The sequence below is a fragment of the Polyodon spathula genome, chromosome 4 (genome assembly GCF_017654505.1).
Source record: "Polyodon spathula isolate WHYD16114869_AA chromosome 4, ASM1765450v1, whole genome shotgun sequence".
Classification (NCBI taxonomy): domain Eukaryota; kingdom Metazoa; phylum Chordata; class Actinopteri; order Acipenseriformes; family Polyodontidae; genus Polyodon; species Polyodon spathula.
This window is the reverse complement of record NC_054537.1, coordinates 4,506,481-4,533,352: the sequence shown is the minus strand read 5'-3', so window position 1 is coordinate 4,533,352 and position 26,872 is coordinate 4,506,481. Positions and strand designations below refer to the sequence as shown.

The window sequence follows — 26,872 nt, the reverse complement described above, 5'->3', positions numbered from 1 at the left end:
CCCACCAAACAGCTGCTTTAGTTTGGACTGTTCCATAATGGACTTGCCCCACATGATGATAATCTTTTATTGTAGCTTCTGAGCTTAGATTGCAAATTGTTTTCACTTGATTGTTGAATATTTAAATGTATTAAACTAATTAATAAAGTATAATTTATTTTATAGCTTAAGGCAACATAGAGATTTTAAATTGTAAAGGGGTTCTGAAAGAGTGTAGTGCCGAATGCTGTGGATTGACATTTTAATAAATCGCATCTTGCTTTAGGTTAACAGTAATATAATTAATTAATACTCTAATAAAATGTTTACCTTTTGCAGAGTACAGATAGCCTTGAGCATGTGAATTATCATTTTTATTCTGCTTTGTGGAAATTATGACTTCATGTGTAATACAATTGGTAAACAATTTTTTTGTTATTTTGCAGGAATCTGCCAAGGTTTCTGACCTTAACCCAAATGCAAAAGTATGGGCAAATCCCATGCTAAACTTGGAATCCACTGGGGCCACCGATAGCAGAGTTCACAAAACCTGGAAACAGACTTCAGATAAATCAGCTGAAACTTGTACAGAAGGTAAGCTCATATTTTGTAAAAATGTTTTTGAATAATTGAAAGAGTTCATTACTAAAGTTAATATTCCACATACACTTCTGTAAGATGGATCAGGTTTCTTGTAGTATGAGGTGCAGCCATTTTTATATTAACCTACTGTGCATAATTGTATGAAAGTCCTCTTGTGAAAGGTTATATAGGTACTTTTTACATTTTTTGTTTCTTCTATTTTCCAGTATTTTTTAAATACATTCATTATTTTTATTTTTTTTAAAACTAGGTTATGATGCCCACAGTGATAAAGATGAGCTGTGTCGGGAGGCTTTGTTGTCTGAACCCCAGGAGCCTCCAACAGCATTAACAGAGCAAGCAGACATGAACGCTGCTGTCACTCTGGAGTGCCCAGACTCTGTTTACACTGAGTTTGATTCTGTTCAGGAATCCAGTCAAACAGGTAAACAATTGGGAATAACTGGGATGAATGTAGCTTAGAAACCAGCAAAATTTATTTTCATTTTTGTCCAACTATGATACACAGTGGAGCTTGTGTTGCTGCCTTTTACTGTCTTTAGAATACATGTCAGAACTACACCATTAATCTAAGCATCCCCGTAAGAGCTTATGTGCATTTGCAAACTCGCTGCCATCATCACCCCTACTGTTGCTAGTCTCTCATAAACCGTAATCTGTCAACTTCAAATTTTTTAGTGTTAAGAAAACTTATCTGGCAAAATCGGTGCTCTTACTCACCTATGACTTGTGTTGCTGGCTGCTGTTTTGGGGTCGTGTGACTGTTTCTGAATGAAAGACCTAACAGTGCAAGTTATTGTCTTCATACTCTGTGCACATGCATATTGCCCCTTGGCCCGTGGATGTTATATAAGAAAAAGTAACCCTTATGTGACTCTCTGTTTTTGCAAAGCTGCCCCTGCCAGTTTCAATGCCTCATGTCTTGGAAACCATTTGAGTTTAGAGACTTCTTATTATCAGGGTTATATAAACACTGCATGCTTCATGTGTTGCAACCATTACATTGACCTGTCATATCTGTCATGTGACGTTTGAAGCTACAGCTGCATGGAGAGAGTCCACCGAGTTACACAGACAGTCCACTGCCCTGTTCATACTAACATTTTTGCAGAACCGTACCGAAACAGCCTGACTGGAGTTCTTATCGGTGTCGTACCGATATAACTGTATTGATACGAAACTCAAAAAAGAGCAGGTTTCGTATTGTCACAGGAAATAAGTTAGTTTGCCTTTTAGAGCCTTTTAAAAAGGCAAGGGTAAGCCATCGAGTTTTTCTGTCTGAACTTTAAGAAGACTTATTGCGATCTTTCCAATGTGTCTAGTTAACTGTTTTACTGTTAGAAATGTTGTCAGGATCTTTATTAAAAGCTACATTATATGTGGTAAAAATCGAAAACGTTGTAATAACATGTTGTTCATATTTTAATAATAGGTTAACTCTAAGCTACATAGTTTGCGAAGATTACATTTAATCGCTGGCTACTTTATAGGTTTTGTTCATACATGTACTTGCAAGTATTAGTAAAAGAGAAATACAGTACATGCATTAGTTTGTATATGGATTATGACATAAGCAGAAATAATTTTTGTCATGCGATTTATTTTTGTGTGCAACTGTTTGTTTAAAATGTAATAAATTTCTAATACTACATATTACCTATTTAATAATAGGTGTTAAGTTTAATTCCCAGTTTACAAAGATGGAGCAAACTCTCACCAGTTGTCATTTTTACATTTTTAATCTCTGCAGATATTTGTTAGGTTTTCTTCATATAAATAATAGTGAGTATGTATGTGACAGAAACCATTATGTATTTGGATGTGTAGTTGTATAGATAGTTTCCCTGTTTCAATCGGTGAAATTCTGCACTCCGAGATTTAGAACTGCACTGGAATAAAACGAGCGGTGAAATGCATTTTCACAAAGAATGAAAAATGTAATAAATATGAAAGAAATCTCTCTAATAGCTTATTGTAACACAGTCAAAGGATGATTCCATGTTTTAAATTATTGAGAACCGACATTTTTGCTGCTTACTTTTAAAATGTATATGACCAAAAACACGTATGTATCAGTGTGTGTCTATATACAGTACCCCACGTAGACTTGATTACAACGTCAAACATTATTCTGTACATGAAGAAAAGTGTTTGTACCCACTTTCCCACTCAATTTATTGAAAAGATTCAAAGTCACCGAGCAATTTACCATGGAAATAAATATATAGCTTTGGCAAAGCGAGCCTACATAAATCCTAATTTGCTGGACAGTATATGACACGTCCACAAACAACATTTTTTTAAAGGAAATACACATTTAGCAAGTAGTGATTTTAACTACATAGACATAAATTTATACCTACAAAATAATCGCTTTAAAAAAACTAAACTAAAATACAGTGAGCAATTTCCTGAAGATAACAAATTAAACGGAAACATAAATTACGATGTCACCTTTTTAAACAAAAAATGCTGCCTGCCGTACATTTTGACAAACAAGATGACAACATATTTAAACAAAATTGGCAGTCTGCAATGCAATACCTGTTTTAGTTTCTCAAAAAAATACAAATGGCATCCTGTCACTTTGGGTGAATCTTCACAGAGAAACTTGCCCTAAGGTCTATGATTCGCACATGTGTAAAAAGGCACAAAAAGGCAAACGCTAACTTATTAACTGTGCCACCGGTACTGTTTCAATACACGCAACAGCTTAAGTCTTCTTCGTCTTCTTTTTCACAGCCTTAGTCCCAGACTGTCCTGGGGTCAGCTGCTTTGGTTGCTCTTCTCCACTTGTCTCTGTCGCACATCTTCCTCACTCACTTTACATACCTCCATTTCTTTTCTCACACAATCTATCCATCTCTTCCCCTGTTACCTTCCACCTCAAATTCCATTACCCTCTGTTACTTCCTCAACGTCCATCCTCATGATATGTAACAGCTTAAGTGTGGACGGGTAAACCGCCATGTTGTTTATACAGTGAAGTCAATATTCTGAAGCATGCGCCCGTCTTGCTTCACAGTTTAAATACTTTAAACCGCTTTACATTTCATGGTGAGCAGGTTTATAATAGCTGCACTAAAAAATGCCAAAATAAGTGACAAATTAATCTCCACAATTGGTGATGATGACTATGAGATAAAGCGTACTGCAGAGCAGTGTCGCTCTAACATAAAATCCCTTGAGGGAATATCAAAAAGCAAAAAAAAAAAAAAAAAAACATGCATTCCCAAAGCCATGATGCAAGCCTGTTGTCTTCGCAACCTCATGCTTTTAAAGACAGCCAATTGTTTTCGCGTTCTGCTCATCTCTTAATAATAGTTGAACACCAAAACAAAATAGTGTACATGGACAGGACGACAAAACCGTATTACATAATAATGGATCCATTTCTAATGGATGTAATGGTGGTCGTCATGGAAACGAGTTCAGAACCCAAACACTGTCAATTTAAACATACATGAATGTGGACAGATATATCGCAACTGTATCGGTACTGTACCGGTATTGAAAAGCGAGTTAGGACAGGAAGTGGTTTTGTACCGGTATGTTCTGTACCAAAACAAACTGTACTGGTATCATACCGATACAAGTGTGAACAGGGCTTTAGTTACACAGACACAGTACACTTGGAGATACACTCTTAATGTTTGGTACACAACTGTGTTTTGATTATTAGTGTTGTCCCCTTAAACATGAACATTTTCACTGCTGCAGTTTTGACATAGTATCTTTTATAGTTGGTATATTCTACTGGTATATGTCAGTGGCACATTTTTTGGACCATATTATTAATACATACCACTTTCATACAGAGCCTTTTACAAGCTGCATTATAGGATTATTTCAATAAAGTTCCATTACAGACAGTGTCCATTTATTTAAAAAACAAAACTCATTGTTTTTAACCTCTGAACATATGATTGATGTAGATCTCTAACATTTGCATAAAATGTTTTGTTTACAAACCATTCAATTTGACTTGACTTGCCCCTTGGATTGTGCTACTGGGGATGCTTTTGTTTTGCTCATAAACTCCCATCTTTAGTTTCTCCGGTTGCTTTTTCTGCCTTATTGGACTCAGAAAATCACAACTGCAGAGCTACTGTATCTGAATGAATTGATGCATTTAAAGATTATTTCTGATCTGTTGCACTAACAGAAGAGCTGCAGTCAAACCTGCTCTTAACAGTTGTCTAACTGACATGATTACAAATGAGGATTCGTTAGTCCCTATAAGCCTATCTCCGTACATGTGGTATTTTTAATATAGGTTGGACTGAAATTCGTTTCTTTTAATTACCTGCATAATTATTTTTATGCCTGTGTCTTAACATTTGATCCTTATAACTAAACACATTGACGCAAGATTTTTTTATATTTCAGTATTTGCGTTCTAGCAGGTTGCTCCTCTTCAATGGGTTTTCAAATTATTTTTTTATTAGTCATGTACCAACTTTTTGGTAAAGGAGTGAAGTCTCCCTATGGCCCTACCATTCTGCCATACCTTCTGTATAACCAGTATAATACCCCATCCCCCATAGTAGTATGCAGTCGTCACTGTTCAAACTATTTGGAATTATGGAAATTAGTTCAAGTTCATAGCTGCTTACAGTAACAGCAGGCTGACTGAAGTGTTCCTAGTTACAAATGAACACATGAATTGGTTTGCTGTCTATATCTATTCATTTATATGTGTATTCTTTTTGGAATAAAAATGTAAGGCAACGTTTCATGTGGTATTTGGGAGACCACTATTTCAGACACCAGCCTGGTGTAGCTATAATAAATAAATTGAATAAATAAAATATACTTTGTACATACAGTTGCTTAAATTACAGTACCACTCATGTTTGTTTTTAATGGACAAGTAATTGAGCTGCTACACAAACACTATGCTGCAGAGAAATACAAATTAATAGAAAATACTATACCTAGTTGTAACTCGACAAAGGTTTGTTGGTTACAATAAACGGCAATCTTTAAAAACCTGAGTGATTTATGTAAATTGCATTCCTGCACTTTAACATCTTTTCATTTTGTGTCTTTTAGGAGGAAATGATCCACCTCGGTCTCCGAGTCAGGAGGACCTTCGGGAACATCTCAAAAAGACTCTTGAGTTCTGCTTATCTCGGCAAGTGTATTCTTTAAAAACACATTTAAAAAAATAACATGTTTCTGCAGCTCGATTTGCAAGGTTGGCACACTATTGGAACACTTTAGTGTTAGCCCCGTCTTGAATTTAGGGCGGTTGTAGAATGCATTATAGCCAAAAGGTTTGTTAAAACGCACGTTATTTTTATGGGTAAAATAATGTTTCCATGTGAAAGCTTGAGTCCTGTAGCTGACCTCCTTGAGAGAAAAAAAATAAATATCTTGAAATTTTGTAGTTCACACTGCAGTGCAAAGGAATTACATAAATGTTTATAGACACTGTGATGCAACATTATGGTGTATTGCTTTTATTCAGTTGTATTTGACAGTATGCTGGCATGTACAGAGTTCACTTCAGCAGCCATAAACTGACAGCGGCTGCTGTTAAAGTAATAATAATAAAGCATCCAAAGTACCAATTTCACTTTGCCCCTTATCAGTGTTTGTAGAACTTCACTTAAGATAGAAAATGGGCTTGTCTTGATTTCCCAGAGATTTTAAACTTGTTTTTTCTCCCAGCTTTTCTGTCTTCTGTCTATATTTAGTTTTGAAACTGTTACTTAGTTGAAATAGTGTGGTGTATTTATGCAGCAGTGTATAAGGTAAGGGAGGGAACATACAGGTAAAATTACATGGCAACAGTCAACCTAATATTGATTCTTAGTCCTCTGAGTCATAAGGTTTTCCAAAGTTATAAGAATATCCTTTTTCTGTGATATGGAAAGGGTAAAAATAATACTTCAGTAGGATAAAATTTGACTTGATTTGATTTACATGTGGCCATAATAATTTGTTTCCTAGTATCCTTGGGGGATTGGTTCCTAAGAAGTGCAGTTTTACATTCTAATTCTTATTAGTCCTTTCTCTGGTTTTGTGGGAGGTGTTCTCTAAATGCAAGCTTTCTCTTAACAACAACGAATTTGGTCTGTGTATGGTTAAGTCAAGGCCAACTAAGAGTGACATGTTTGCATTTGCTGCTTTCTTATTCAGTGAAAACCTTGCCAGCGACATGTACCTAATATCTCAGATGGACAGTGACCAATATGTGCCAATAATGACAGTAGCGAACCTCGATCATATAAAGAAACTGAGCACTGATATGGATTTGATTGTCGACATCTTAAGGAGTAAGTATGACAGTTCTGGAGTCAATCTAAATGATGCCTTGTGTTCAGTTTGTATTTATTTTTTCCTCAGTGAAACAAACTGGAGCAGGTTTCCGTGGCTGGTTTGGGGTTTGTTTTATTACTTGCTGCTTATAGCATTGAAAGTGTGTGGTTTGACCATTTTAGAATATTTTATCCATTCAGTTTATCAAGTAGGTTATGATAGGTGTGTGTTTTCACCTATTGGGATTTTTTTTCTGTTAAGACTGCATTTGGAGCAAAAAACTTCCACAAGTGGTAAGCACTAAACTATGCAAGATGTGATGTCTAAATCTGACCATTTTTGTATCTCTCTATTTTAGCTTTGCCTTTAGTTCAAGTGGATGAAAAGGGGGAGAAAGTCAGACCAAACCAGAATCGCTGCATTGTCATTTTGCGAGAAGTTCCAGAGTCAACCCCAATTGAAGTAAGTTGTATTGTCTCCTTTACAATACAAGCCATTGTCTGTCTTGACCTATTGCATTTATCATTTTAGTACACAAGGATATGTATTTCTCAAAAATAAGTATAAAACTAATTGTGTGTGTATACATACATACATACATAAACACACACACACACACGCACAGAGCTCTGGAAAAAAATTGAGACCACTGAAAATTCTTAAATCGGCATCTCTACATGTATGGCAGCCATTCCATTCTAGTGTCTGTTGAATTCCAACACAGGCACACCTCATTCTACTGAATGAGGTACTGATTAGGGGATCATCTGAACCAAATCTTATTTAACGAGCAAAAGTATAAAAACCACTCCTGTGGTCATCACTATCCTCTTGCAGTAGGACCAGCTGGATGGCAAAACAGTACCAGTAGTACCTCAAAAGTAATTGGAATCAAAAAATAACTATTGACCATGCCCAAAGAGTTGAAAAGGAAAGTTTTGAGTGAGGAAAAGAAGGGTTCAATTCTGGCTTTACTGGCAGAGGGATACAGTGAGCGTCGGGTTGCTTCCATCCTTAAAATTTCAAAGACGGCGGTTCATAAGAACAAGGTCAAGCAGCACACATTGGGGACAACAAAGCTACAGACCGGCAGAGGGCAAAAACGACTCTCCACTGACCGGGATGACCGCCAACTCATTCGAATGTCAATCAGCAACCGTAGGATGACATCAAGTGACCTACAAAATGAATGGCAAACGGCAGCCGGGGTGAAGTGCACGGCGAGGACGGTTCGAAACAGGCTCCTAGGGGCAGGGCTGAAGTCGTGCAAAGCTAGAAAGAAGCCCTTCATCAATGAGAAGCAAAGAAGAGCCAGGCTGAGGTTTGCAAAAGACCATAAGGATTGGACTGTAGAGGACTGGAGTAAGGTCATCTTCTCGTCCAATTTTCAGCTTTGCCCAACACCTGGTCGTCTGATGGTTAGACGGAGACCTTGAAAGGCCTACAAGCCACAGTGTCTCGCACCCACTGAAATGTGGTGGAGGATCGGTGATGATCTGGGGGTGCTTCAGCAAGGCTGGAATCGGGCAGATTTGTCTTTGTGAAGGACGCATGAATCAAGCCAAGTACAAGGTTGTCCTGGAAGAAAACTTGCTTCCTTCTGCTCTGACAATGTTCCCCAACTCTGAGGATTGGTTTTTTCAACAGGACAATGCTCCATGCCACACAGCCAGGTCAATTGAGGTGTGGATGGAGGACCACCAGATCAAGACCCTGTCATGGCCAGCCCAATCTCCAAATCTGAACCCCATTGAAAACCTCTGGAATATGATCAAGAGGAAGATGGATGGTCACAAGCCATCAAACAAAGCACACTGCAGCATGGGCTGGTTAATATACTTTAAATAAAAAAATATATGGACATTCATTTTATGGAAATAAATTTAAAAAAATCTCATCATAAGGGAATTTTATGCCAGTGCAAGAAGTTAAACTGACAACTTTTTGTTTTCAGTTTTGTGGAAACTGACTGGAAAAATCTAATGACACCCCATTTTGACTTCATACAAAGCCTTAGAGCTCTGCAGAGACGCTTGTCAAATCAAATGTTTTCCACTAGGAAGAAAGTTTTGGTGGTAATTGATTTGTTTGGTTTTTAGAATTGACTTAATACTGTACATGCATACATCTTACAGTTTATGTAGAAATCAAGACCTGTGTTATTTATTTTTTTATGAAAGGTGATCTTATCTGTCATTGCACAGTAACAACCTTTGCATAGCTTTTGTTTTCTGTCTGTGCACTAAATCTAATCTTGAATTTGATATTGTGTAATTACACACTTAACTCGGGTATTGTTTTCTTTCAGGAGGTGGAAGCTCTATTTAAAGGAGAAAACCTACCCAAATTCATCAATTGCGAGTTTGCTTACAATGATAACTGGTTTATCACCTTTGAATCTGAAGCTGATGCACAACAGGTATGTGAATAATTTTTTTTTTAAAGATGAATACATTTACAGTTTTACATAATCTATTTAGATTTTCATCCATGTTGTGAAATGTGTGTTACTAAAGTTACAGGAGTTCTCCAACCAGTATTTTGCTGCCCCCTGGTCATTTTTGTACCACGTCTTAAGCTCATGAAACAATTTGCAATTGCTGAAGCAACTGGTTAATTTTTGTATTTGACATTTTCACATTCACAAGTTGATCAGATTAACTTGCTGTTGCTTTATCTCTTTACATGGAGAAAATTGCTTGAAAATGACTCGACAGAATAAGCTGCATGAAAAGTTGTTTTGTTGGTTCTAAAAATAAAAAACAAACCCCTTAAAGCAAGCCCAGCACTGTCTGACCATTCTTCATGAATGGTTTTAACAATTCAAAATAGTTCCACTGAGCATCAGTTTGCTGTTATTGAATAGCTTGTTTTCTTGTGTGGTTTAGTAGCATGGACTTTGACACAACTAGTTGCTTTTATTCCTTTAAGTTGTGTTTTATATCCTATTTGATTTAAATAAAACACTAAAGTTATGCTTCTCTAATATATAGGCCTATAGGTACCTTCGAGAAGAGGTGAAAACTTTTCAAGGAAAACCCATCAAGGTAAAGTGTTATGCTTATTTTTTCTTCTATTTTTAAAACTATGTATAATTAAGTGTTTGTTTATTGTTTTTTTTTTTTTTTTTTTTTTTTTTTGTCAATCAGGCAAGAATTAAAGCAAAGGCAATAGCCATCAACACGTTTTTGCCAAAGAATGGCTACAGACCAGTGGATGTGAACCTCTATGCTCAACAGCGCTACACAACATCATTTTACATACCTCCAGTGTACAGCCCACAGCAACAATTTCCACTATATAGCTTAATTACTCCACAGACCTGGTCAACGTCACACAGTTTCCTTGATCCAGCATTGGTAAGCAGGAAGCATTTTCTTTTGCATGTAGCGAATATTTAGCAAACGTTGAACAATTTTAGGGTTCCTTTTTGGTTGCTGTTTTTCTTTTCTTTTTTTAAACCATATGCAAAAGTTGTTTATTGTATGTTTTGGCTTAAACTGCTGATATAGTTAGTGGGAAATGGGAAATCTGGATACTGGGCTGTAGTTTTAATATTCCTGAAACTGTTCTCAACAGGCTGCTCCTTGAATCAAACTTTGAATACAAGTTATATCTTTGTGAAATGGATCCCATAGTAAAACAGTGTCCTATACTGCAAGGATAAAATAGTAGGACTGAAGCCACTGCCTTGTTTGGATTAGTCAGGGGTTTACCTTTTAAGCTTCACTTGAATTCAAAACGTGGCATGACATCTGAATGAAAATAAATACATGAGAGACTATTTGTTTTATTTCAACAACAAATAAAATGTGCATGCCAGTAATTATTTAAAAAAAAAAAAAAAAAAAAAAAAAAAACACTCCGAAGAACAGCTATAAAAATGACTTGTCTTTTGGCCTGATCATTTCACAGCACCAGGACGTAACTCGGTCTTCTCTTACCCTTAATTGTTTCTCTTTAATCACAGCGATGCTGTATATTGGGTACATGCTTGCTATTCTGGTCTATTTTGTTTGTCATTTGTCCCATGTTTAAGCATTACTCTCTTGTGCTAACTTGTTACCATTAACTCATATCTTAAAACTGAACTCAATCACTCACTGTTTGTTTGTTTGTTTGTTTTTATTTAATCGTAATGAATTGTAGTAAGATTAAAAGTGTACATTGTAAAAGGATTGGCTGACATGTAATGGCATATCCTTGAAGTGCTGAAACGGTTAATCAAGAGCACTAACGATGTTCAGGGATTTGAAGGCTACCCAGACCAGTCTGTAATCAGTCATGGGGTTTCCATGCAGGTCAATTTATACGTGAAATTGTGATGTGCATGCACGTTTGGGAGAATTGCTTGGGTAAATCAGGTTTGTTGCCGGAAAAAATAACCAAGGAGGATTAGGGAACTGGATGTCATGAGCCGGCTCGATCGCCCAAAACAGCACAACAACATCCAACAAGTTGTTGATGCCCACTTATAACTGACCAAATAAACTTGCAAATAAACATATTGACTGTTTTTATATTTGCATCATTAATATTTGACACAACAGTAAATCCAACACAGCTTAAAAGAAAGGAGAGAATCTCTGACAGCATGACTGACTGTCCATATAGATAGGTGTGTGTGTGTGTGTGTGTGTGTGTGTGTGTGTGTATATATATATATATATATATATATATATATATATATATAAATTATATATATATATATATATATATATATATATATATAAATTTATATTAATATAATATCTAAATATATATAATGTCTCCACCGGTTTTCAGCCATGGTGATCTGCAGTATGTGCTGGTCAATTTAATTTTATACATCAGGGTTTATTTTTAATGAATGAGTCGTAAGATACGTTAGTTGAAAAAGTGTTCACTACTAATGACATTTGAAAAACAATTTGGGCAAGAGCAGTAAAACACATGATTAACCAAACAGGCACGAGGTATTTTTGCTTTATTACAGCAGCTTAGATACACTCGTGTACCAGTTCTATGCGCATGGAAACCACATTTTCACAAAAGTTCACTAGTAATCTTCAAAAACAGTACGAGTACTTTACGCATAGCTAATTTACATATCAACCCCCACCTTTCCCATTCATTTGCATGATCTGGTGAAAAGTCTGGTTTGCTCGAGTAAAATAAATTGAGCGATTGGAAACCCAAAAAAGCATTTTACACAACATTTTTCTCAAATGTCTCGTTAAAAAAAAAAAAACTTGCATGGAAACTCCATGAGTGAGCCTGAGGAATTATTTATACCATTGCAGGGGTCTCTGACCAAAGACTATTTTTACTTAATGTTGCCCTTTTCTAGGATTTTGCAGTTTGCATTCATGGCCTAATGCATCAAGACATCACATTTAATAGAGGTCAATACCTGGATTCCTTCCAGCTACCCTTCTTGGCATTAGACTGACTACAGTAGCTAATATAGTGATGCCAGTTACAACACTTAAGTTTTTAATGAGCTGTCCAACCTGAATTGATGTTGCACCTCCTTGGTAAGATTTATCAACAGTTGTATAGGAGCAACGTTGGCTAGGCGTTTCTCCTATTGTTATTGCAGTAGATAGGAGTATAATTTTAAATAATAATAAGGCATCTGTATCCTGATGGGCTACTTGTATGATGTATAATAAGGTCAACCAGTCTTTCAGGATGGACTGTTTTGTTAAGACAGAAAATAAATGAGATGGAAGAGCATACTGTCTTTATAGTATACCATCTAAATTACACATTCTTTATTCAAGAACCGTTTGGTGTACTATGATGATTTATGTTGTGCTTTTGGTATTGTATAATACAAATGATACATACCTGCTATTATGAGAAGATCTATCAATTTAAATGAATTGTTCATTTAATTTAATTGAGGATGCAACATCGACAATGGATAATTGCGAAGCATTTGACATGGTTTATTTAAATTTCCAGAAAATTTCCAGAAAGCTTTTGACAAAGTCCTGCATAATATTGATTCTCAAATTGAACACAGTAAGGATTCAAGGAAATGCATGCACAAGAATTAGGGAGTGGTTAACATGTAGAAAACAAAGTACTGATTAGAGGAGAAACCTCAGAATGGAGCGAGGTAACCAGTGGAGTACCATATAGATTGGTATTGGGTCCTCTGCTTTTCCTAATCTACATTAATGACTTGGATTCTGGTATAGTAAACAAACTTGTTAAATTTGCAGGCGACATAAAAATAGGAGTGGCGGCAAACACCTTTGCAGCAGCAAAGGTCATTCAAAATAATCTAGACAGCATTCAGAACAGGGCAGACACATGGCACATGTCATTTATATAGAAAAATGTAAGGTACTGCACGCAGGCAATAAAATATCCATTATAAATACAGTATGGGAGATACTGAAATTAAAGAAGGAATCTATGAAAAAGATCTAGGCTTTGACTCAAATGTCTTCATCTAGACAATGTGGGGAAGCAATAAAAAAGGCCAACAAAATGCTTGGATATATAGTGAAAAGTGTTGAATTTAAATCAAGGGAAGTAATTTTAAAACTTTACAATGCATTAGTAAGACCTCATCTAGAATACTGTGTTCAGTTCTGGTCATCTCCCTACAAAAAGGATGTTGCTGCTCTAGAAAGAGTGCAAAGAAGAGTGACAGTTTAAAAAGCATGTCATATGCAGACAGGCGAAAAGAATTTAATCAATTCAGTCTTGAACAAAGAAGACTACGCGGCGACCTGTTTCAAGCATTCAAAATTCTGAAAGGTATCAATGTCGATCCAGGGGACTTTTTCGACCTGAAGAAACAAACAAGGACCAGGGGTCACAAATGGAGATTGGATAAAGGGGCATTCAGAACAGAAAATAATAGGAGGCACTTTTTTACACAGAATTGTTGGAGTCTGGAACCACCTCCCCAATAATATTGTTGAAGCAGACACTCTGGGATCCTTCAAGAAGCTGCTTGATGAGATTCTGAGATCAATAAGCTACTAACAACCAAACGAGCAGGGTGGTCTGACTGGCCTCCCCTCGTTTTGTAACCTTTCTTGGGTTCTTATGTTACATCCCTAATCATGTCGTAATTGCCACAAAAAAGGATTACTTTTCTACTAAAATAAGCATGTTCACAAGGGAACACTGTGGTTCAGTATGCATTCGCCTTTCCTTTAATTGGTTTGCTACCGGAAAGATAGTACATATGTGAACTCTTTCAAGTAACGCAAACCACCAGGTATAAATGTCCTCGGTCTATGTTAACTTGCAGAAATTGTTCTTCCTCAACAGGTATCGCCGTTTTCCAATACTGGATTTATAAATGGGTTTACTACATCTCCCGGCTTTAAACCTGCTTCATCTCCACTAACAGTCAGACCGTACTCCCCCAGAAATAGGTGTGGCATTTTGCAGATATTTATTTTGTTAGACAAAAGTCTTGAGTAGCCACATGTAACTGAATATTTAACACATTAAAGATATATTTAATAACCTCTATGAACCAGGTTCTCTTTGTTTTGTTTTTAAATGAACAAATTACTTTTACATTTTACATTTAAGTTCTAACTAAATAAGCAGCAACCGAAAAAAAAGTTATTATTTCTCATGTGTTAATATTGTTGTGAACTTTTGCAGGATTAAAAGCTTCATATGTTTTGTAGGAATCACAGTAAACCTCACTTGCGACCTACATTACCTAATGTAGACCATGGACCAGGACTTCTTGACAGCCCGACTATATTTCACTTTCCCACTGATCGGCTGCTGAATGGTGTTCGCAGCCCTCCGATGCGGCCAGTTGGACAAAGCAGATCACGGTTACAGAGCAGCATGGGCTACAAGAGAGACATAGGGACTGGGAGAGTGGAGCCAAGCAGTGCAGACTGTTCATCTAGTATGGGAAGGGGAAGGTAACCACTGCCTTCATGATAATCTGCTCCTTGAATTTAAGTTTAGCTATTGAATATGGGAACTTTCAAAGAGTGTAGTTAACCGTTTCACTAAAGTTGTTTGAGGCTGAGGTCTGTCCAAAGCTGTGTTATCTGGATTCTCTGTTTTTGCACCTCATGTCTTGTAGTATGTCTGTAGTTTAAAATGAAGTAAATAAACCTAAGGAAATATTGTACATTCTCAGCATTTGTGGTAATCACTTAAGCAACAATATACAGTGGCTCTCAAAAGTATTCACACCCCTTGGACTTTTCCACGTTTTATTGTGTTACAACATGGAATCAAAATAGATTTAATTAGGAGTTTTTGCCACTGATCAACACATAGTCCATAATGTTAAAGTGAAAAATCAAATCTACAAATTGTTCTAAATTACAAATGTAAAACAGAAAATAATTGATTGCATAAGTGTTCACCCTATTTGCTGTGACACACCTAAATAAGCTCTGGTGCAACCAATTGTCTTTAGAAGTCACTTAATTAGTTGAATGGAGTCCACCTGTGTGCAATTAAGATATTTCACATGATTTCAGGTTAAATACACCTGTCTCTGGGAGGTCCCACAGTTGGTTAGTGCAATAGTTCTGAAACTGACTTTCTGAAGGCTCTCATTTTAGATCTATAGCAGTGCTGTGGGATGTGTGTTACTAACTGTATACGATTTTGTTTAATTCATTTAAGGAAAAATGTATATGGATATAGGAAGAAAAGGGAAGACAAGTTTACGGTAAGACTTCATTTCATTTTCTTCATTTTCAAAAGCCCCAAAGATACAACACTGTATAGGTTAGTCCTAACCTTAAATGCTTGCATGCCCTTATTGGAGTTCCCATTGCTTTCAGTGCTAGACATAGGCCCCTTCAGAGCTACAGACTGAATCAAGTGGTTGCACATGCAACTCTTTTTTGGGGGGCCTTGGTGCCTGTTACACAAAACTGCTGCACCTCCCTTTAAAAAATGTGTTGATATTTATGAATGTAAAAAGGGTACTTTATCAAACTGAGTTTTTTGTTTGTGATCTCCAATAAACCAATGTGGTCTTTCACCAGTCAAATTGCAGGGTGTCTAAATATTCTTAAGTCAGTGCAAACAGGGATTTTATTTTTTTTATTTATTTTTTTAATCTATTGCGTCGTCTTTAGCAGCCCCATCTATCCCAGATGTAATCAATTTGGTTATTGTTGACAATCAGGGGTTTGAAAATGAATTCATTGCTCAGCAGCTTCTCTAGTTGGATAATGAGCTGGTATCTCTTCAACCAAAAAACAGGCACAGCTGTTTAAGATGTTACAGTAATGAAGAACCAGTAAATCCAGTGTGGGTTTTGTAGTAAAGCAGGGTCAGCTGTAGCAGGGAAACCAGTTTATTTCTTAAACTGACCATCTGAAGAACAGTTCAAAACAGTTTGTCTGAAGCCCTTTGTTTGGCTTGGACTGCATAACTGTACACTTTTGCAGCACATACTATCCTAACTGTGTCTCTCACTTCTTATTTGTGTAGAGGGCACCAACACAGTCGCCTCCACCTCCAAAACCCCCTTCCCCTAGCTTCGAGCTGGGGCTGTCCAGTTTCCCTCCTTTGCCTGGAGCTGCAGGTCATCTGAAGACTGAGGAGGTGTTTGAGAGCAGACTGTCCAGTATTGTAATAGGATCTTCTAAAGACAAGGTATTGGACAATGTTGTATTAGCCTCACAATGTACATACCGTAGGCTGCCATTTCTCCATAGCCAAATTGAAATAGTTTGTAGCTTGCTGTGGCTTTATTTACGATTTGTTACTCTTAAATACACTCAAGACATCAAGTTAGAGATGGATTGATGGGTTTTGCACTATGCCACCAGTTGCTTGGATAGACCTAGGTGAAGCCTGTGCCAGATACTTGCATCGGCTAATGGTGTCATTTTGCAAGGAGAACTGAATCCTGTGCCAACTAGGGTCTGTCTGGGGTGGGAGAGGGGGTGGGGGATGTTGGAGTGAACTGGATTTGGCTTTGTAATGATGGTGTTACCCATGATTGTAATGTCGTTTTACTGGTGGTCTGGTGCACAAACTTGACAAAATGATGTTCGTAGATGATAATCTGCAATGAAAGCTGTAAGGTATAGTGGTGCATTATACCACAGATACTCTTATAAAAGAAAGGGGGAGGGGGGGTACAGCACATGTTAAGTTTGAAATGCTGAATAGATTTTCACTGTCAGACTTATTATTGTTTTGATTTGAATCCTGTAATAGAGAAGCTTGTGAAATGATCTTTTTAAATGTAATTTCAGAATGTAAATGCAGATGCCAGTCCCAACACTATCCCTTCAGGAATCCCTCAAGATCTGCCACGGCCTATTATTTCTGCACTGCCAGTGAGCTTTGCAGGCCCTCCTTCACCACCCCAAGCTCCAGAGTAAGCTGTTGTCCTCTTCTTTAACTCTTAAAGTACCATGTTTATTCTAAAATGCACACAGCTGAACACCCATCCCTCGGTTTCAGTTGTCAGAAAGTGCGATTCTGAAGCCATGTTTTTTCTGTCGTTTCTTCAAAAGAAAATGTAAATCTCTTAAGACATGTTCTGTCTGCGGTTTCTCTGTTTAAGAAGTCTACTGAAGAAATGGAATATGTTTCCTTGGTTTTTGATAGTGATGGTGGGGATGTGTTGTAGTGATTTTAATTCCCCCCCCCCCCCCCCCCCAATTTGCATACATGAGAATCTGCATCCTAACTGCACTCAGACCTACTTTCAGAGTAGTTTTGAGGTGGAAGGTTCACTTATTTTTCTGATGGTTCAAGGAAAAGTATATACATTATACTTTCAGTTGAGAATCTGTTAACAGCCCAAATCTGACTAAATTAAATGCATGTGGTAGATCTGTATATAATAACAAAAACACTGGAAAGATGTGTACAATTTCCGTAGTAAGTAATACAGATAAAATACAACAATAAAACTTTATTTGGCGAAATACTGGCAAACCACAGTATGCAGCCCTGCAAGCTACACTAGCATCTCAAAACCTGAAAAGTCTTCGTTAGATAAGTATTCACCCACTTTGCTATGACGCTCCTAAATAAGCTCAGGTGCAACCAGTTGCCTTCAGAATTCACACAATAAGTTAAATGGAGTCCACCTGTGTGCAGTAAGTGGTTTACATGATTTCAGATTAAATACACCTGTCTCTGTAAGGTCCCACAGTTGGGTAGTGCATTCAAAGCAAAGATAATTACCAAGGAGCTTTCAAAACAACTCCGGGATAAAGTTGTGGAAAGGCACAGATCAGGGGAGGGGTATAAAAAGATTTCAAAGGCATTGAATATCCCTTGGACCACAGTCAAGTCGATCATTAAGAAGTGGAAGGCATACGGAACCACCCATAATCTGCTTGGAGCAGGCGGTCCTCCCAAACTGAGCAGCCGGATAAGGGCATTGGTCAGAGAAGCCACCAAGAGGCCAGTGACAACTGTGAAAGACCTACAACATTCCATGGCTGAGATGGGAAAAACCTGTCCATGTGTCAACAATAGCTGAGGTACTTCACAAATCTGGCCTGTGTGGAAGCATGGCAAGAAGGAAGCCATTTCTGAAAAAAGCCCATGTAAAATCCTGCTTGGAATTTGCAAAAATGCATGTGGGAGACTCTGAAAAGATGTAGCAAAAACTTCTGGTCCAATGAAACAAAAATGGAACTATTTTGCCTAAATGCAAAGCGTTATGTCTGGCACAAACCCAACACGGCACATCACCCAGGTAACACCATTCCTACTGTGAAGCATGGTGGTGGCAGCATCATGCTATGGGGATGGTTTTCATCGGCAGGGACTGGGAAACTTGTCAGGATAGAGGGCTAAGACTGGGACGGAGATTCACCTTTCAGTAGAACAATGACCCCAAGCACACAGCCAAAGCCACACTGGAGTGGCTTAAAAACAAGAAAGTGAATGTCCTAGAGTGGCCAAGTCAAAGCCCGCACTTGAATCCGATTTGAGAATCTGTGGCAAGACTTGGATTGCTGTCCACCAACGATCCCAATCCAACTTGACAGAGCTTGAAACATTTTGTCAGGAAGAATGGGCGAATATTCCGCGATCCAGATGTGCAAACCTGGTACACAGACTTACCCCAAAACACTGACAGCTGTAATTGCTGCCAGAGGTGGTTCTACCAAGTATTGACTCGGGGGTAAATACTTATCTAACCAAGACATTTCAGTTTAGTTTTTTTGTTTTTTCATTAACTGTTTTACAATACAAATTATTTTGCCTTTTCAGAGTGATGTAGGTTCTGTAAATCAAAGGAAAAAAATCCCATTTATGTGCATCAAGATTTCAGGTTGTAGCACAACAAACTGAAATGTCCAAGGGGCGTGAATACTTCTATAAGCACTGTGTATTGCGCTTTTTATATAAAAAGATGGCAAAGCACTGTACAGCACATAGCAGAAAAAAAGAACAAACCACAGTACATGTGTATAGTATGTTGCACACTGCCACAATTAGACCATTTAAATAAGAGTTAAACAGTATACACTTAATACAAAAGCAGAAATTTTAAAGTTACATTAAAACCCTCTAGAAGTTAACAGGACAAAATTATTTGAGCTGCTTCCCTTTGTACGTTTTTTTTAAATTAAAATTACTACTTCTGAAACTCATACTGATCTATATTGATCAAATCCCTTTTACTTTTTTATTCATTTTTTTGGATTTTCAGTTTGTTACATAGTTTTAGTAAACTATGGGGAGGCACATTCATTTTTTTTTCATAGTTCAGGAGGACTCACTATGACACAGTTTGAAAACCCCTGCTCTAATCAAACAAGCCTGATAAGTACCCTCTCAGCCCACTTGGAAACTAAAAAGCATTCTTTTAAATATCAAATAGCAAGTCATTCTGCTTCTTGCAGATTTGAGACAATTGATAGACCATGTTTTAGTGTTCTTCTGGGCTACGTGGCAGGGAATTGGAATGCTCCACTTGTTTTCTACCATCAGGATAGTGTGTTTGACTTCATCTTTCATCCATTGCTTTTACAGCGAGGTGAAGGTCCAAGATGCAAACCCGAGAGAGACACACACTCCCCTTGAACGGCTAACTGCAGCTCTTAGCACTGCAAGTAAATCGGTTCAGGTGAATGGTGCTGCTACAGTAAGTCTAGTTAATAGTCTAGATTCAATATTTTATATGAGCACTTGTGTGCAGTGAGCTCAGTAATGAATAAGTTAAACAAAAATGTCTTCAGGTGAAGTTCAAGCCCTGTTTTTTTTTTTAATTTTGTTTATGCAGTATGTGAAGTTGATCAGTGTCTGTTTTCCAATGCCAATGGCTGAAAATCTGATATTTAAAAAAAATGCATCTTATGTTGCTATTGGCATCACCATTAGCTGGAAGTAATATACCTGTGCACTAGGTTCCATTTGCATTCCATATTTTCCTGACCCTATAACCACAATAATTCCTCACACAGTGGGAATTACTAGATATTTTGTCTTTTGACTCATTACACCCCCAGAAAAATACATCCTGTTGTAATTCCCTGTATCTGTGGTGTTGCATGATTCTTTTGAAAAAGAGAATCCTATTATAACTAAGGCTGTATTTCTTTCACAGATTTACCCATTGCCATGTATTATGTAGTTTCCTGTGAAAATAGTGTAAATATACATATTTTTTGTTGGCCTGCTTAAAAATAAATACAGCAAATGTTTGGCTTATTTGGTGGCTAGTATAGTTTGCTTCTGGTAAATTAAACACGCTGCATAGAACTGCATGATTTTTTTAAAAAGTCTTCAACGAGAAAAACCCCAGCTGCATCAAAGATTGTAAACATTTCTTCTAAAAATCTGTCCAGAAGTCTTTAGTTTATTTTCTGTTTTGTTTTGAAAATTCACTGAATGGAAAAGATGGGCATAAACAAAAGTCTACAATTTAACCTTTAAATATGTAGGAACATTTGTTGTATTATAACTAGAGAATTATTAATTTTGAATGTTACAAAGCTTTTTCTCTGCTTTTAATAAATGTTTACTTGTGAAATAGCTTGAAATACCTATTTTTAGACACTGAAAACAATGCAGCCCTAATTATAACTAGTTTAAATAGTTAGTGTTGTGTTGTAAATGGACCAGGTAACTGGTCTGCTGTGTTGAAAGAGAGAACACTTGAAATCAAGCTACCTGAAACTAAAATGGCACTCTGTTTTTGAATTGTTTAGTGTTGTTTTAGTAAAGCAGACAAAAATGTTCAAGCTGCCACAAGTCAGATTTCAATTCAGATTGCTTTGCATTCAGATCCACGATCTAAGTACATCTCCTGAAGAATCACAGACCTGACCCCTCTTGCAACTGTTAGCATTTTTTATTTTAAGATTAGTCTACAGTTTTTTTTTTTTTGTTTTTTGTTTTTTTTTTCCTAAATAAGATATGTTTTTATTTCACTTATTATGTTTTATAATTTCTGGAAGATTTCATGAAGAGATTAAATATGCTACTGTTGCTCTTGGAATAAAAGCAATATCTGTTCTCAGTTCTGCTTCCCTGTTTCCCTCCATAGTTGCTGTTTAATTTCAGAAAACCCTGTAATACAGCCATACTTTGGAAACATTCATGACTCGCTTGACTGCACAGGATTAATGTGGCAGCTTGTCAGTGTAAAGCTGGTGCCATTATTTTCAAATCGTGTATCTTTCTATCTAAAAATGGAAAACAAATACAAACAGTAATGATGAAATTGCACACTTCAGCAGAATAACCTGCCAGTGAAAAACTGTTTCAGGACGCTTTTTATGTATATCCGATTTAGTTTACTAGTCTGCTGTTTTGAGTGGAGTTACCTTGTCTATACGGTTAAAGTGTATTGTGAGGTGAGCTCTCTTTCCTAGACCTGCATACAGGTCAGCAGGGTTGAGTTACAATGCTTGTAGAAAGTCCCCCTTTAATTACAAGGTGGAACAGAAAAAAACAAACAAATTAAAATACTAGTCTGTAACAGAAGTTTAAGTTAGACAGATTTTATTGGCACAGCAAAGTTTGTATTTAAGTTTTATATGTCTGTTTTTATAGATCACACAGTTGACACATACTGTTGTCATTAGTCCTAAGCCATTGAAGAAATGGAAACCTGTAATCTATAGTGTGTTCATGATGTCATGTGCCCAGAATGTATGAATTGATGTGTGTATTTGTTTTTTTCCCATCGCTGTTGCACAGGAGCTTCGAAAGCCTAGTTATGCAGAAATTTGCCAGAGGACAGCGAAAGACACTCCAACACTACAGCCTCCTAAAGAAGTGAAGCCAAACAATTCCATTATTGCCAATGAAGACAAAAAAGCACCCGAAACCACAGGAGAGAAAATGGAGTCTAAACTCAGAGACACTCTCCCAGCTAAGGCAGTCCCCGGTCGACCAAGAGAGGCAAGGAAACAGTCGGGGTGTCGGCCATCGCCACCACCACCACTGATCCAGGGGGCTGGAAAACACCCCAACAAAGATCTCAGCACGCCCCCCAAATCCCCCCAGTAAACACTGAGGTTTATGAGGCTTAAATTAGTCTGGGCTTTTCAGATGTTTATCCCAGAGTCACCAGTCACAGCGTAGAGGATGATTTGCTGGTACAGGGCTTGCAGACAAAAGCAGTTTTTGAATGTGGAGCACTTTTTTTAATTTTTTCCTGTTTTCTTTTGTGTCAACCAGATCTAGCTTGTTTTGTAGATGGCATTGGAAATGACTAATCCGTCAAAGAAGCACTTGAATGCTGGCAAAAGGACAGTTTTTAGCCGGAGGAATAATGACTTTTAGAAACAGTTTAATAATTTTATTATATCCGGATGTCGTCATATGAAAGTGAACTAAAAATAGATTGGATCCAATGTTGGTTGATGCGTGCTCGACTTGCGTGATTTTTGTTTTCTTTGTATTGCTATATTTAGTCTTCTAATGTAATTTGTGTAAGCAACTAGGGGGTAAAGAATTGTCATACTGGTCAGGTTATCTGTTTTTAAATGGCTAATTTGCAAGGTGGAATGTTAGAGCCATTTTGGCTAATGAGATTGAAGTATTGAGTAACCTGAAAGATTGAGTTTTTCACCAAGTGATTTTAGAGATTGTTGAGCAGCACAAGTAAAGTTGCAAATAAGTTTTTCTGTTTTAACACCAGCTTTATATATATATATATATATATAATAAATTACAAGCATTGTGGTGTTATAGCTGGAATAAACGCTGTCCCTTTGGTTCTTTTTGCCTCTGTGCATGGTTGTTGAGCACTTTACTTGGTAGATTCCTTTTTGGTTTAGTTTGTGCTGAAGAATGCAAGCAAATACCTGTCTGTGTAGTGCCAAGGTAACTAGTTATAACTAATACAAAGCACACAATGGCAGTACTGCCACACGGAAAGGTTATAACTTGGCAGTAGAAATCCACAGACGGCACACAGAGAAGACGTATCAAATAGATTCAGATGTGCCTGTGGATTTATAATAAAAATAATGTGACTTTTTTTATTTGCCTGCTGTGCCTGTATACATCGCTTGCTGGTTGTAATAGTCTTAACACATTGGCATCTTTGGCAGGCATAGATTCTGTAGGCAGCAATACGTACTGTATGAAGTTAGCATGTACTGTTCTGTCCTGTGTCCTATAAAACAGTAAAGAGGGATTTTTTTTTTTCTTTAAGCCAAGTTGAATTCTGTTATCTGGTTCAGAGCCTAACGCTTTATTGCAAGCATTGTTTTTTTAAATATTAGTTTTACCCTGCAACGTGTAGAAATATATATTTGGGTATATTACCTATATGTTTGCTTTGAAAACAGGATTTTCTTTTCTCTTAACCAGGTAACAGTATTTTAATAACTTGGATCCCCCCCCCCCCCCCCCCCCCCCCCCCCCCCCGTAGATTTCTACTGACTCGTCATAACAGTGTAACCAGTTACCCTCTGTGCTCTAAATTGTGTGACTAAAACAAAACCTTGCTCTCTGGACCTTGTGCCAAGTGCTCTTTTCTACAGAGCTCTGCTCCTCTTGGTTCAACTTGTTATTGTTGTTGATGTCTTCCTTCCTGCAACAAGGAGCATCTTGGAGTACTTGTGTGTGTGAACGAGGATTACTTTTAAAACCCTGCAAAACAGGACCCAGTTTAGTGAGCTGTGACGGCACTAGGGCTCTGTTTTACTTGTGGGTTTTTTTGTTTTTATTTTGTTTTTTTACACTTTTGATGAGATTTCCTTTGTTTAAAATATTAGTATAATTAAAGTAATTTAGAATTCTGAAAGACTGGAATGCACTGTTTGCCAGTGTGTGATTTAAATCCAGATTTTAATTTTATTTAACGCTTAAAACAATGTTGTTGTTTTTTTTTTTTCCATTTGGTTAGTCGGTGTAAACAAGTACATGTATGCTTATTTACACACCACTGCAGTTTATTCCATACAAAGGTATTTAAACAACTGAGCATTTTCTTTCTTTAAATTCCATCCAGTGTTTGAAAACTTGAATATTATTTAAACTTGAAAATGACTTTGCCTTAACTTTTATATAAGACAGCTTAGAGTTTATTGCTTTTCAACCCCCAAAGGGTTACCAAGAGTGGCACGACATTACCAAGTAATATCTACTGTCACTGATCTTACTTGGTAAAACAAACACAAAATCACAAACTAGCATCCGATCACATTTTGTAATATATTATATTAGAGATCTTATGAGTTTGATCTTTTTTTCAGTTTGTTAAAAAAAATCCTGTAAATGCAAGTAGTCGATACTGTATTAATTTTGTGCACTTGGAAGTATGTGCTTTGATTTGTACAGTTGTAAATAATCAGAACATATAAAGAGGTACCTTTAAAAAAAAAAAAAAAAAAAAAAAAATACAAAAAAAAAAATACAAAAAAATATTGATCTCCTTGAAATATTAATGTTACTGCTGAGCTGGATGTAGATGAAACTAAATGTTGTGTTTTTTTTTGTTTTGTTTTTATTTTGTTTTGTTTTTTTTCCCCCTGGTGTGCTGGATTGAATCTGTCTTCTTGGGGAGACAAAGAACGCTGATTGTAATACTTAAATGCACAGTCTCATTCCATTTCCCTTGTGAGTAAGCAGTCTAGTTTATGATAATGGTTGACTAAGTGTCAAAGTAGCAAGGTAAGCCCTTTACTGTGTAAATTATTTTGGATATTTAGGACTATATATGTGCAGTGCTCAACTGACATCAAAGTGGCATGTGGTGCACAATGCCTGATAAATCAGAAAAGCACATATACCATCAAATTTAAAAACTTAACAAATTATAACCAAAATCATTATCAGTTTCAGTCTTAACACAGAATTTACAGGGCAAAGACCTTTCAACTTAAAACAGTGAATATAAAGGCGTTTTTATTTTGTGTCTATTAACACACTGTCAATTTACTTCCACTCATAAAAGTGAAATATGCTTAACAGCAGTCCTTAGCATTTACTGGTACTTAACATGAATTCAGATGTATGCTGTTTGTTTTAGTTTTTTGGATACATATTTAGGAAATGTACATTTATAATTTTTTTGGGGGGAAAGGGCTCATATGCCACAATAAATCCATACATTGTCTAGTATTGTTAGATTTATAAATGCCTGGACTGCAGTCAGTGTGGCAAAATATCCCAGCTGTTTGTGCCATCTCATTTGACAGATTTAAGCCAGCTGTGGTGATTTTAGTTGTATTTTGGCTGCTGGAAAGGTTAGCGATCAACAGCTGCAACCAGAAAAAAAAAGAAAACGAAAAAGGTCTCCACACCAGCAACACGCAGTCCATCATTATTAAAGCCAACTGGCACATTTTAGTTTGTATACCATGGCCAACATTTCTGTATTGTTACACTAAGCTATTGTATGCCTGGGCCAGTTGAGTAAAAAGTATAAGTTGTTTGTGCTGTTATAGTCCATTGAGTATGCAGTTTGAATCAAGCTTGGCTCCTGGTATGTGTGTTACTATTTGCTTTCTGTCTGCAAAGAATACCAGAATGAAAATGGATATATATATATATATATATATATATATATAAGTATATATATTTATATAATATATATATTATATATATATATATATAGCTCTCTAGACAATATGGTGGGGCTATAGACTGCCTATAGACTGCTTCATAAGATTTTATTGGAAAGAAATGTTTTTTGCCTTGCAAAGGCAATGTTTTATCGGTTACCATTTAAAATAAATAAATAAATAAATAAAAAGTTAAGGGGCAGTGCTTATGAAAGAAAGTTATGCTAATGTTCTGCAGTGTGTGTGTGGTTTGTGGTTTTTTTTTTGTTTCGTTTTTTTCCCCCCAGCACTACAATTCTTTATATGTTTGGACTATTAGGCTTGTGTAATCTAGAATTTCATATCAAGTCCCACATTTGCTTTTTAAATATCTTGGCATCAGTAGTCCACTGATACACTGTAATACGTATTGTGAAGGTTGCAGTTAGTTGTACACGTTGACCATGCTTGTGATTGTAATGCCGTGTAAAAAGGCAGCAGCTGACTAATGATGCATACCGTTATCTATCAGCTAGCTGTGGTTGGAGTGTTGTTTTCCTATGTATCATGACACATTACACTAACAGCAGTGGACAATCGGGGATTCTTTAAAGAGAAAGAGCTAACAGCAGTAACAGTTGTTATCGGAGGGTTCATTTTGAGGGCTTATGTTTTTGTTGTCTGTCGTCTTCCATTAAGACTGGAATCAAGCTTACATGTAAACTATTGGTAATTTAAGTTTCTTTTTGTGTCATGATGTAAACTGTCTAATATGAAAATAAAAATGTAGCTTATTGAAAAAAAATAAAGATTTAGGCACTGTTAAAGAAGATTCTCTTGTATTTTTGTAAAAAAAAAAAAAATGCAGTTCCAGATCCTTTTGTAGACTTGGTTACAAATACATTTTGATACACAAGTATCTTGGCTGAGGTACAGGAGGTGGAGCAAACTTGCATTGAATGTGTTCCAGATCACTGTTGGGTAACATGTATGAAAGGATAGCATTGTGATCTCAATGTCAGACCTCTTCCATGTTAAGTTATCCATAAGGCCAGACTTCTTGTGTCCATTTTTCCCTGCCCTGAATCCAA

General features: G+C 36.7%; 1 protein-coding gene across 1 annotated transcript in view; it reads left to right on the top strand.

Moving 5' to 3' along the window:
• Positions 1 to 25,800, top strand: part of LOC121314078 (la-related protein 4B-like) — a 52,844-nt gene extending 27,044 nt beyond the window's left edge. The window contains exons 3-17 of the mRNA XM_041246911.1: positions 426 to 573; positions 833 to 1,006; positions 5,638 to 5,719; positions 6,730 to 6,866; positions 7,208 to 7,311; positions 9,158 to 9,268; positions 9,843 to 9,896; positions 9,999 to 10,208; positions 14,128 to 14,234; positions 14,499 to 14,747; positions 15,469 to 15,514; positions 16,288 to 16,452; positions 17,061 to 17,185; positions 19,810 to 19,921; positions 21,982 to 25,800. Of these exons, the coding sequence (XP_041102845.1) occupies positions 426 to 573; positions 833 to 1,006; positions 5,638 to 5,719; positions 6,730 to 6,866; positions 7,208 to 7,311; positions 9,158 to 9,268; positions 9,843 to 9,896; positions 9,999 to 10,208; positions 14,128 to 14,234; positions 14,499 to 14,747; positions 15,469 to 15,514; positions 16,288 to 16,452; positions 17,061 to 17,185; positions 19,810 to 19,921; positions 21,982 to 22,293 (2,136 nt within the window). The 3' untranslated portion in view covers positions 22,294 to 25,800. The remainder of the gene's footprint in view (positions 1 to 425; positions 574 to 832; positions 1,007 to 5,637; positions 5,720 to 6,729; positions 6,867 to 7,207; positions 7,312 to 9,157; positions 9,269 to 9,842; positions 9,897 to 9,998; positions 10,209 to 14,127; positions 14,235 to 14,498; positions 14,748 to 15,468; positions 15,515 to 16,287; positions 16,453 to 17,060; positions 17,186 to 19,809; positions 19,922 to 21,981) is intronic.
• The last annotated feature ends 1,072 nt before the right edge of the window (positions 25,801 to 26,872 follow it).